Source organism: Bos indicus, chromosome 10 (genome assembly GCF_029378745.1).
Source record: "Bos indicus isolate NIAB-ARS_2022 breed Sahiwal x Tharparkar chromosome 10, NIAB-ARS_B.indTharparkar_mat_pri_1.0, whole genome shotgun sequence".
In the NCBI taxonomy this organism is placed as follows: Eukaryota; Metazoa; Chordata; class Mammalia; order Artiodactyla; family Bovidae; genus Bos; species Bos indicus.
The window spans coordinates 102,900,134-102,912,973 of record NC_091769.1 but is presented as its reverse complement, the minus strand read 5'-3'; the positions used below and the strand labels follow the sequence as shown (position 1 = coordinate 102,912,973).

General features: G+C 37.3%; 1 protein-coding gene across 2 annotated transcripts in view; it reads right to left on the bottom strand.

Moving 5' to 3' along the window:
• The window catches only part of TRIM69 (tripartite motif containing 69), a 36,732-nt gene that overhangs the window by 1,564 nt on the left and 22,328 nt on the right, over positions 1–12,840 (bottom strand). For both annotated transcript variants that reach the window (XM_070798042.1, XM_019967990.2), the window contains 3 exons: positions 10,313–10,546; positions 9,514–9,536; positions 9,307–9,431 (listed from right to left, as the gene is read on the bottom strand). In XM_070798042.1, coding sequence (XP_070654143.1) covers positions 9,307–9,431; positions 9,514–9,536; positions 10,313–10,546 — 382 coding nt within the window. The remainder of the gene's footprint in view (positions 1–9,306; positions 9,432–9,513; positions 9,537–10,312; positions 10,547–12,840) is intronic.

Sequence of the window (12,840 nt, the reverse complement as noted above, 5' to 3'; positions counted from 1 at the left end):
ATTTATGTGCTTTATCTCCCCATGCCATATATGCTTAGATGGGCAGGTAATAACTTATATACTATATATATATATATATATATATATATATATATATATATATATTGTTCTGATATCCATGTGGCTACATTCTAGACATTTTTTATATTTGTGGTAAAAAATCAGACTTTACTCTGAAGCAATTTATACTCTAATAAGAAATGCTGAAAGGATAAAGATTTAGTAAGTGTGCCCAAAAAAGATCTCTAAGGCAATAAGTATTTTAGTTTGATGTAACATGTATGAGGTGTTTGGGTAAACAATGGCAAAAACAGAATGGGTTAAAAACAGTAGCTTGCATGATAGAGAAGATAAGGGCTTGCCTGTTAGGAGCAGATGAGACTGAACTAACTGATACAGAATTTAGAGGACAGTGGTGGTAAGTTTGCATTTGGTTTAATAGACACTGGAACTTTTGAGGTCTGGAATGGTTAATGCCACTGATGATCTGACTGTGACTCACAAACTGTGTAATTGCCAGTCTGGGACAGGATGGTAGAGAAATTAAGAGTAAGCTCTTAGAAACTGTCATAGAAATCTGAAAGTAATTTTATCTCAATCAATTTAGTTAAAAAACTGGGCTTGCACTTTGTAATTTTTTTAACTCCATTTTTTCAAATAACGTTTATATTCTACAAACATTAGTTTTTAAAACTGGTCCTTCATCACAGGTAATTTGACAAGTGGTTTAGACAGATCAATGGACAGCAGTATAAAAAAGGAATTTCTAAATGAAGAGAGGTTGGAAGCATATTAGCAAGAAGGTGACACAAATTCTAAATGTGAGATAATTGAGCCTTGGCACAAAATTTGATAAAGGAAACACAAAAACTATTCAAATCATGGACAAAGATACAAATATGCATTTGTATTTGTAACACATTTATTGTTAGTGGATTTATTTATCCTCCGAAGCAAGAACAATCCAGCCTATCTCTCTCTTCTCAGAAAAGCTTGAGTCTTTTCCATCATCCCAGAGACTTTTTCTTTCTAACAAAGAGACTTTGAAGAATCCTGAAGATTTTCCATGTAGGCCAAATCTTCTCACTCTCACAGATCGATCCTCATTCATGTAGGGTTGTTATTTTTTAGGATATGAGGACTATAATTTCTTTGAAGGTATCATAAAGAATTCCTGCTAACCTTTTTAGAACCCCCGTCTGCTCTCATCAACCAAGCCTCTGACATCTCCAGCTAGCTCAGCCTGCCCTTGCTTTGAGGATTCCTAGGAGTCAGCTTTGCATCCCAGCTTTTCTTCTTATGCCATAGTCAGTCCAACAGTAAGTTCTGTCAGCTCCACCTTCAGAATATATTCTGAGCCTACTCAGAATGTATAGACATAACTTCCACAAATACCAGTGTCCTGAAACTACTGCAGTAGCTTTTTAATTGCTCTGTTTCCACTCTTGCCTGTCTGCAGCCTATTCTGCCAAGAAGAAGAATGAGATCATCTAGTTCTCCTACTCAAAATACTCTCATGCTTCCTGTCATCCAAGGTAAAATCCAGAGTCCTTACCGAAGAGACAAGGCCTGCATGATTTACCCACTTCTCTGACCTCATCTCCAGCCGCTTACCACCTCCCTCCCCCCATTCAGTTTGGTCCAACCACCCTCGCTTTTTGGCTATTCTTTGAACATACTAAGTTCATTCCTACTACAGGGACTTTACACTTTCTATTTCTGTCCCTGGACACTATTTCACCACATTGTTTACTCCTTAACATCATTCAGACCTTTATTCGTGCAAGTGCAATAGAATGTTATTGATAGAATCTAGCTAGGTATAGAAGTATTTACTGTAAAATTCTTTAAACTTTTCAGTATGTTTAGAAATGTCTACAATAAAACACAGGGAGACCCTGCTCAAAGAGATTTTCTCTGGGCATTCTATCTAAAGTAGCATGTTCATCCATCTATCATGGTTTATACTCTTATCCTGCTTTCTTTTCTCTCATAAATAATTATTTGTTGAGTATATCATGCTTTGTTTTCTTCACAGTAGTTATCAGTATGTGAAATTACTTGATTGTCTCTTTCACTAGAGTGTAATCTCTGGAAAGGCAGGGACTTTGTTTTGTTTCCTCATCTATCTTCAAAATTTGAAACTGTTCCTAGGTATTCAAGTAACTGTTTGTTAAACAATTAAATGAACTGCAATTAGAGTTCCATATGAATCTTTGACACCAACTAATTTCACCACGCTTTGTATTCCTGTTATCCTTCGCATAAATACCCAGATTGTAGATCTCTCTAATGATTTAATGTCTACTGTACTTTTATCCTCATTATTCTGTTCTTTACTTCCTCTGCCTTCACCCATCCTCCATCTGTTCCCACCCAACCATTTCCACTCTGCCCTTTGGATCTACCTTCCCATTTAACTCTCATACATCTTCAGTTTACAAAATTCCCTTATCACCTCCTTAATTTAACATAATCCAGACTGATTCTTCCAAAAAAAAAAGAAGCTAACTGAATAACAGCTTCCAGAAGTTCCAGAAGTTCAAGAGACTGTTCATTTTCTAAATTCAGATGCTAGAGATCAGGTAGCCACCACCACCACTTCCAGACCTGTGCTCTATTCCTCAATCTCATGTTAAAAAATCATTCTTCATTTGAGGCTCCTGTCATTCCTTTTCACATTTCCCTCTGGCTGTATTTAATGCTATCATCTACAAACCTTTCCTGGTTATACCCCCTGCATTTTGGGTTGGCCTTACCTTCCTACATCAAATCTAGCCCATCATTTCAAGGGATTTTACTGTCTTTTGGATATAGCTGCCCTTCTCTTCTTGCATGTGTTTGACTTTACTGCTAATGACTTTTGACTCCTTTACATTTAAGGTGTCCATATCAATGACTATATTCTGGAACTTGTAGTCATCAGGAACTGTTCATTCTCTAAAATCTTCAATTTAGGTATGCCATACTCTTTTATTTTTTGAGCTTTCTCACTCCCATCTCTTCCTACAACCATGACTTGACTTCATTAACATCTCTAGTCTCCTATTTCTCTTCATTATCCTAATCTCTTTGCTTCCTGGCTTAAAATTCTTCCCTAAACAGTTTAGCATTGATAGCTTCGTTGCCAATAACCTCAACACTTTTGTCCTCTTATGTTTCTGTTTCTGCAGCATCTGCCATGCAACTCTCCAACCTTGGATCTATTCAGCTATTCAAATTCACATCCTAATTCCTCACCATTGCAGGATGAAAATCACAAAATCATGCATACAGATACTTCTACAAATTCATTATTTCTACTCTATGCTTGGCCATCAGCACTGCCCCAAACTCTTATATTTCCCAAATCAAAGCCTCTCCACTTCCTCACAACAGCAATTTCAAACCTTCAACTCCTCCTCAAATCCCTGTTCCACCACTTCGTCCTTACTTCCAGGCAGAAGGTTTCATCTCCTCTTTCACAGAGAAACTACAGTACATTTTATAAATGAATAGATGAATGAAGAGATGAATCCCTCAATTCTTCCTACTCCCACTGCAAACCCTGTCTTACAAAATTATTTGCTTCTACCGTCTTTATCTCCTCTCCAGTTTTGGAGAAAGCTAAGTAAAGTCAGTACCTCTCTTTTCTGTAGCTCTCAGTCTTCCCAACATTCACCAATTATTCCCTTTCTTATACTATTGATTTCTGCCCTTCTACAGGCTGCTTCCCTTCAGTATGTTTTTAGAAGTCCTCTTTTGTCTTTGCTTCTACATATACATCTTCCCTTCTTATTGAAACTTCTCAAATGAGTGATCTATTCACTTCATTACTGCCTCATTCCAAATTGTTCCTGAACCCTATACAATATATAATAATTTATACTCATTCCACTCTTTTGAAATCACCCCTATCAAAGCCACCAATTTTTAAAAGCATCTCTCTTCCAGTTATTTTCTAAATTTATCTTTGCATTTGGTATGAGTGACCATTCCCTTCTCCTTGACACTCTCTTTGCTTTAGATTCCATGGGGACTTTATTTCCTGTTTTTTCTCTTATTTCTCTGGCCAGATAATTCCTCAGTCCCTTCTGAGGCTTAATTGACCTTCATCTGTTGTTATTCTCTATAACGCGCTCTCTCCTTGACTGTATGTTCTCATTCTCCTTAGGCAATCTCATTTATATCAATAGCTCAGCTACCCTCACTCAATATTATTTGTTCCAGCTCTGGCCTCTTTCCTAAGCTCCAGTTAGAATAATTATCCATTTGAATATATACATTTAATTGTTCTGTAGGTCAACACAACATGGCCAAAATTGAACTCATCAGCCCCCTCCAAAATCTGCATCCCCTGTATTTCCATCCTTGACATCACCTTTCTCTATGCCTTACCGCTAATTACTGTCCTGTATATTTCAGCTCTCAGAATTCTGTCTCTGGAATCTATTCTTTATGTTCCATTACCATGCCTCTGGCTTACATCTTAATAATTTTTCACCTAGAAGGTTGCGGCAGACTCTAACTTGGTCTTCGAGACTCTCCTGGGGAGCGGAAACTATGTCTTTTATTTCTGTATCCTTGGAGCCCAACTTAATGCTCGGCATGTAGTATGCCCTCTCTGAGTATGTCAAATGAAGGAGTGAATTTTGGTGATATTTTATTGATACACACAAAACTAAAGAAAATATATTAAAATATTTTAAGATAAAAACAGTTCCCTGCACTGAAATACATGAATGGCCATATTGTCCATGGTTGCTTTTTCACTACAGTGGTATAGTTAAGTAGTTTTGACAAGACCAAACAACCCCCAAAACCTAAAATATTTACTGTCTAACTCTTTACAGAAAAAGTATGAGCCCCTGTCTTAAAGCAACAGCCTCATTTATAAGGCAGGAAAGAAGAAAATAAGAATCTGCAGGATAAGAATAAGCAAAGGCCTAGAAATAAGAAGTATAAAGTATATTTTACCAAGGTTTGACCATAGTTACATTATTATTAAAATAGCCATATATTAAAAAAATCCCATTTGATTTTCTTAAATGTAAAATTATACCAAAAGTAAGGAAAAAGTCAGTTTGTGCTTTAAATGATGCTAGAAGTGAAGTTTGGGGGCAAAGAGTACAAGAAGAAAAATACTGTGATCCTGAAAGAGCTAAAATTTTCAGGGTGGAGTAACAGAGGAGGAAGCTGCACAGAGACATCAAAACATCTACAAAGGGATTCCCTCAAGGATGTGACTGAGTATTGCCACATGACTACAGTGAAATTCATTAAATCTAGATAGTGAATCTCCAGAAAGCAGAGCTCACACAAGACTGGGAATAGTTTTCAATCCTGCCAGTCAGGAAAAATGTTATAATATGTGGAACATCAGACAGAGTACTCAGAAGGGTAATATCTTAGAAAATTGGCAGAGTTAGCCCAAAATTAAAGGCTTCTATTGAAACACACTAACAAAGCTTAAAGGCTCAACAAAGCTTAAAGTGTCAAAAGGAGCAAAGTTATTTCAAATAACTTCACTAAATGCCAAAGTTAAATCAATAGAGCTTAAAGGATTACAACAAAGTTAGCAAATAGCAATGTAAAACTGATCGTGTTTGACAGCCAGAAGAGACAAATTACATAACTATCCATTCCTTAAGTGTGAGCTGCACAAAGTAAATTGCTTTCCAAAGTATGGAAAAGAGAAGGGAAATAACTTACACTACCTCAGCCAGGTGATTAAAGCCAACATCAACAGTCATAGACTATGCTGACAGAATGTATGCTTGATATGATGAAAACGACACTTTAACTCCATGGTCTCCCTCACAGTAACTCACAACCCTAGCATTATTGTGAGAAAAACATCAGACAAATTGCACTAACGTGGCATCCTACAACATACAGAACCAGCAGTCCTCAAAACTGTCAAAATCATCAAAAAACAAGGAAAGCCTGAGAAATTGTCACAGCCAAGAAGAGCTTAAAACTCAATGTAATGTTGCACCTTCAATGGGATCATGGAATGGGAAAATGACATTAAGTAAAAACTAAGGAAATTCACTCCGGGAGTTGGTGATGGATGGGGGGCCTGGCGTGGGTCGCAAAGAGTCGGACACAACTGAGCGACTGAACTGAACTGAAGGAAATTCAAATGAACTATTGATTTTAGCTACTAGTAATGTATTTGTAATGGTTCATTAATTGTAAATAATGTATCACACTAAATATAAGATAATATAAACTAGGGATGAGGTATATGAAAACTCTCTACTATATTTTCAATTCTTCTATAAATCTAAAAGTATTCTAAAAAATAAAGTTTATTAAGGAGAAAAAAATACATCAGCCATGCAAAGCAGCAGGAAAATATAACCCACAGTCAGGAGAAAACTCACACAATAAAAACATGTTAGAAATTACAACAGTGGTGGTATTAGCAGACAAAGACATTACAACAGATATTATAAATATCTCTCATTAGCCTGAGAATGTAGATGAACAATAAACATGGTAAAGAGAGAAACTGATGATATAAAAAGATGCAACTTTTTGAAGAAATGAAAAACATTCTAAACAGGATTAACAGAAGATTAGACAGTGCAGATGAAAAGATGAGAGAACTTGAATAGCAATAGCAACTATTCAAAATGAAACACAGAAAAAAGGCTTAAAAAGTGCTGAGCATCAATGAGAAGTGAGACAATTTTAGGTGGTCTAATGTGATTGAAGGCAGGAGAAGAGGGTGACGGAAGATGAGATGGGTGGATGGCATCACCGAGGCAGTGGACTTGGGCAAACTCCAGGAGATAAGTGAGGGGCAGGGAAGCCTGGTGTGCTGCAGCCCATGGGGTTGCAAAGAGTCGGACACAACTTGGTGACTGAACAACAACATGTGTAAAATTAGAGTTCCAGAAGTAGAGAAGAAAAGATGGAGGTACAAAACCTAAAAAAAATAATAGCCAACATTTTTCCAAACTTGATGAAAATTATAAACCCATGGATCCGAGAAAACACACCAAGACCCGCATAGTCCACTTGGTGGAAAAAAAGTGACAAAAAACTAAATCTTACAAGTAACCGATGAGAAAAAAAGATAGTGCATACAGAGAAATGATATAAAAGTGATAACAGACATCTCATCAGAAACTATGCAGGTGAGAAAACAATGGAGTGGCTTTTCTAAAGTAGTAGAGTCTATCAAACCACAATTCTATATGAGGAAAAGTATTTTTTTTAAATAAGGTAAAATAAAACTGTGGTGGTATCCAAACATTGTCATGGTAAAACTCAACATGTAGTAAAAGATTTAAAAGATGACATAAAAATGGAGACTGATATTAAGAGAAACAAAAGGAGTCTTCTAGACCAGCATGGATATTACTCCATGCTGGATGAACCAGAGGCAGGAAAAAAAAAAAAAAAAGCTGAAGGCAAAGTGCAAGAAAGGAAAGTGGGAAAGCAAAGCAAAAGCAGTAAAGGCAACAAAGGGTTTAGCCTGGTAGACCCTTAAAAAAACTCGAAAAATACCACATGGGATAGATCCAATGTATCCACTGGTTTCAGCGTCCATCAAATGAAAACTTTATTTCCATGTTTTAACTTGGCTTTTTTTCAATTTAAATCCAGCATAACTTCTCAAATTTGTTTTGGGAGCTTGAACAAAATATTTTCTTTGATGGATTTAAAACAATCAGAAAGATAGACATTATCAAACTTTGGCAAGGATTTGGAGAAACTGGGACTCTCATCCATTGGAGGTGGGAATTAAAATGAATCCACCATTTAAGGGGAAAAAATGTGATAGTTTCTTATAGTTAAGCATATACTTAACATACAACCCAGCAATCCCATCATTAGATATTTACCCTGAAGAAATTAAAGCGTGGACTTCCCTGGTGATTCAGGGGACACAGGTTCAATCCCTGGTCCAGGAAGATTCCACATGCTGTGGAACAACTAAGCCTGTGCACTGCAACTGCTGAGCCCAGGTGCTGCAACTGCTGAAGCCCATGTGCCCTAGAGCCCATGCTCTGCCACAAGAGAAGCCCAAGCTCTGCAACGAAGAGTAGCCCCTGCTCACCAAAGCTAGAGGAAGCCCAGGTGCAGCAACTAAGACCCAGCGCAGCCAATAAATCAGTTAAATAAAAATAAATGTTTAAAAAAGAAAGCAAAAAGATTTATAAACAAATATTCAGTCAGGTTTCTTCATACTAGCCATAAACTAGAAACTATCCAAATGTCCATCAATCGGTGAATGAATATACAAATTGTGATGTATCCATAAAATACAGTGATTGATACATGCAACAACATAGGTGAATCTCAAAAAGCATTTTGCTAAATGAAAAAAGCCAAACAGAAAAAACTACATAATATATGTATGAGATTTTAGAAAAGACAAAGTGAAATAAAGTAGATCTGTGATTATGAGCAACTGAGGATAGAAGAAAAAGATTGACCACAAAGGGTTATGCAGGAACTTTTGGGGATGACAGAAATTTTCTATATCTTGATTTTGGGGATGTTTACATAAATGTGTACATTTGTCAGACTCATCAAATTGTACATTAAAATTAACAAATTTTCTTCTATGTTAATTATACCTCAGTAAAGCTGATTTTTTTCATTGTCAGCTACCTGGAAACATTAGAAGGGGTAGATGTGTGATTTTCATTAAATCAGTAATTACAAATAATAATGAGTCTATAAAAAACTTTATTTAGAGCTCTATTTCTGTAACTTTTTATTTGGAACTTTATTTTATGTTCTTGAAATGTTGTCTGTGTTCTTTTGTCCTGTCCTGTCCAGTTTTGTTTTGTTTTGTTTTGTTGTTTTTTTTTTTTTTAGTATCTGCAGGATGACAAAAACTTAGTCACAGCTATTGAAACAATTGGTTTTCTTTTGAAGCACTTAAGATCTGTAAACAATCTCCTAAGATGATATACTCTATGTTATGAACATTAACCACAAGAGGAACTGTACTCATACATATGATGAATATGTATAGTAACTTCTACCTTCAGAGCAGAGATGCCTCAGACACTTATATAACTGTTTTAGAAAAATATTGGTTGTTACATTTGATAGAACAGTCAAGCAAAATCATAGGCTGAGAAGTTAGTTCTGACACCAGACTCTATTCACAAGTATAAGATCCTGCATTCTTAGATAACAGTAAGAGAAGAAATTCAGTCATACCAACTAGCCTTTTGGCTAAACTTCATGCCTCCCTCCTTCTAGACTCAAACGTACTGTTAGGGCCACAGAAGAGGTCCTGAGAATGAAACATTAAATTGGGACCCCCAGGAACCAATGGCTCCTACCCACTGTTACCTGGAGAGAGGGTGGACTGCATGTCTCTCCATATCGTGTACTGGATGGGCCCTTTGAACACGCCTGGGCTCAGCTTTCTGGAGACAAGCTCCTTGGGCGTCAGCATTCTCATTCCTTGCTCCAAGCTGCAGGGGACGTAAATTGTTTATTCTTAGACATCCTCCAGGGACTGAAGGCAGGCTATTAATACCACAAGGAGACATTTACCTGTCCAAGAGAGGTGTGATGTCCTAGAAGAGGAAAGGAGAAATGGAAAGGTTAGATGCGTGTTCATCAGCTCCAGAAATTTGTTTGGTGTTACTGGCCACCACCAAAATTTGATGGTCAAAACTGCAGTCCTATGCAGATGGCCCCCATCCCATTGCCACCAACTCCTCTCATCCTCCAAATGCCTTTTTTCTGATCTTCATCCTTCGTCTATCCCACGATAAACTGGCTTACTTTCCTCTGATTTTCTAGAGTTTCTTTTTACAGGAAACAAGAAAAAAATTAAGGTTAAGCTGTTTTTACCTATACTGCCACGTAGTCTCAGTAGAACAACACAATAGATATTCCCACCCCAAGGCCACTTTCTTTACTATGGCTAAATTAAGCTTCTGAGTCCTAAGGTAGTAACCAATGCCACTTTAGAGGTGAAGTGTCAGGTAGCAAAGATTGACAAACAGCTTTTCAAACAGGTCAATTTATGATTACTGAGAGCCAGTAAAAGATACAGTTTAGGTGGCAACATTCTTATTTTTGAGAAATAAAGCTTCAGAGTTCTTTATGGGGAAATATTAAAACAGATTTCTTTTAATGGCATCTTACTATCTTCTTTACTAGGCGTGTGAAAACTTTGAATTGAGTATAAGGCAAAAGGAACCTTCTGCTTTTCTCCCAGGGAATCTTAAAATCACTACAGCAGATTTTTTTCCCCTCCTGGAAGGGAAAATCTGCTTGTACATTCTTTCCAACCCTCTCTTCCCCCCTCTGTTGTACCCATTGTCATGTTGGTATGGAGTCTCACTTTGAGAAAGTCGAAGGGGTTCTGCTGCTCCATCCGTGCCTGGATGCTCACCAACATCTCCTTGGCTAGGAGACACTGTTCCTGAATGTGGCTCAGATTCAGCTCCATCTCCTCATTCAAGGCTTTCCCCTCTTCTCGGAGCTCACTTAAAAGGTCCTTTTCTTTGCTGTGCAGGAACTGATGCAGCTTTAGAAACTCCAGGGAGATGTGTTGCTGCAGATGTAGCTTGTTTTCCTGGAAACCTCCATGATCATCACCATGGTAATTACTGAGACTAGCATTTAGGGATGGGGGCCCACACCACCACCACTCACACAACTTGGGAAATACCATAACAGGAAAACGCATACAAATACTGCATATCAACATTCAACTGTACTAAAAGGAGGCTTTTGGAAAACGTGTTCTGTCTTTCCCAGCTAGTTTAATAGTCAGGGTTGAAATAGTCAAAAGTCATCTCTAGGTTGCTGTTGCAAAACTGAGGTGGTAACCAATGCCATCTTAAATAAGACTGTGGGGTTAATCAAACTTTGTAAAATGAACAATAATACCCTTTTATCCAGAAGTACAAACCAGTATCTACCAAGTGATGCTGTTAGACTGGGTCCATAGGAGGCTGGAAGAACTGCCCTTTTTTAAGAAATCAGAACTGGAGGAGGCACCACAGTACAAAAAGAGCCAGAGATGGGCAATGTCTGAAGCACTTGAAATTGGTAACTGTTACACTGGGAGCTCTCTTCCTCGTGGGTAAGCCATCTGACATCCTGGCTTCTCAGTTCCTCATCATCATTTCTAGTGATTTTTACCTATATCTACTCATTCTTTTAGTCACATTGAGGGTTTTATCTTCCCCAGCAATTGTACCATCCCCAGAATTACTTTTTATGTTCACTTACCCAGGTTCCACTGTTGCAACTGTTATTGGATTTCATAGAATCCTCCTATTCATTGACCCCTCCATTTCTGTTCATCAACTTCTCTGCCTTCATGTCCCCTCTTATCCAGCTTATAGTCTATGGTCAATCACTGTAATTGTACTCTTTAAAATAGTCTTAACTCTCACTGTCCTCTAGGTCAGACGTTTGCATTTTTCCTTTTACCTATTTCACCATATTTCTCAGTCTCATTTGTTAGTTGTGTCTCTAACCAAGCTTTGAATATTAAATTACTTGATATTCTGTCCTGGGCTCTTTCCCTTTCTCATTCTACACTCTCGTTCTCGGTAAAAGCCTCTGCTCTCACAACTTTGAAGTGTAGTCTATACACTGACTTCTTATTTTCAGCCTAGACCAACTTCTCAACTCCAGATTCATATATCCAACTGTCTATTTGCTATCACCACTCACCTCTCACATCTAATCAGTCACCACATGCAGGTAGTTTTTATTTACAAAGCATATGCTAAAGCTATTTATTTCTTTCAGTCTCTACTGCCATTTTAGTCCAAGCCATCATCGTTCTCTGGGATCACCACAGTAGTCTTCTTCTAACCATTATCCTTGTCATTGCCTTTCTCCAGTCCACATTCCACACAGCCACCAGACTGATGCTTTCAAAATGAGATGAGACCATGTCCTGTTTAAACCTTTTAATGACTTCTCAATTATGCACAGAATAAAATTCAAAATTCATAACATTATCTACAAGGGCCTACATGATTGGGCCTTATCTGCCTTTTCAGTCTCATCTTGCCTACCAAGATCCATCTTAATTGGCCTTCTTTCTGTTTAACATAGTAACTAGCTTCCTGTCTCAAGAACTTTTCTATAATGCTCTTTCCTCTTCATAGAACATTCTCCAGGCCATTTCCTTCATATTCCCCTCACCCAGTTCACTTGGCTAAAGATAACACTTATCCTTTCAATTCTCAATTTTTAATAAGAAATTTTTAATTTCAATTTTTAGTAAGTGACTTCTTCCATCTAGATTAGGCTTTCCGTTTATATACTCTAATATACTGTATATTTATAATCATTTATAGTAATTATCACAGTGATGTTTTATTATTGGTGGGATTATTTAATTAACATCTGTCTCCCACCATAGTTGGAATACAATATCTAGCATAATGCTGCACCACTCAAATATTTGTTGAATGAATGAGTGTTGACTGTAATAGCTGAACTAAGAACTCTTACAACAGGAACACGATTCTCTTAAGACATCTTTATTTCCATCTATCCTTCTTCTTTCCCTCATTATATTTATTTCTTCTTCCAGATGTCAAATGCCAGAGAAGACTCTCCTCTATAGGGTAATTAATGAAGAAACAGAACTCCCAAATTATTCCCCTAGCCTAGGAACTGATTTGCCAAGTCCCTAACCATTAATGTTGTCCTAGAGGTCCTGTGAAGTTGAAAGTATAAGCAGTAGTTTTATTTAGTTTGGGAAAAGCTAAGAAGGATTAGATCAGAGAGAAAAGCCAGCAATCTAAGAGACCTTGGTTCAGAGAGGCCTGGTTTTAAGCCCAAAGGAAAGAAAGGTATTTCTTTGAACATAGCAATCTATAGTGGATTTTTTAAAAATAA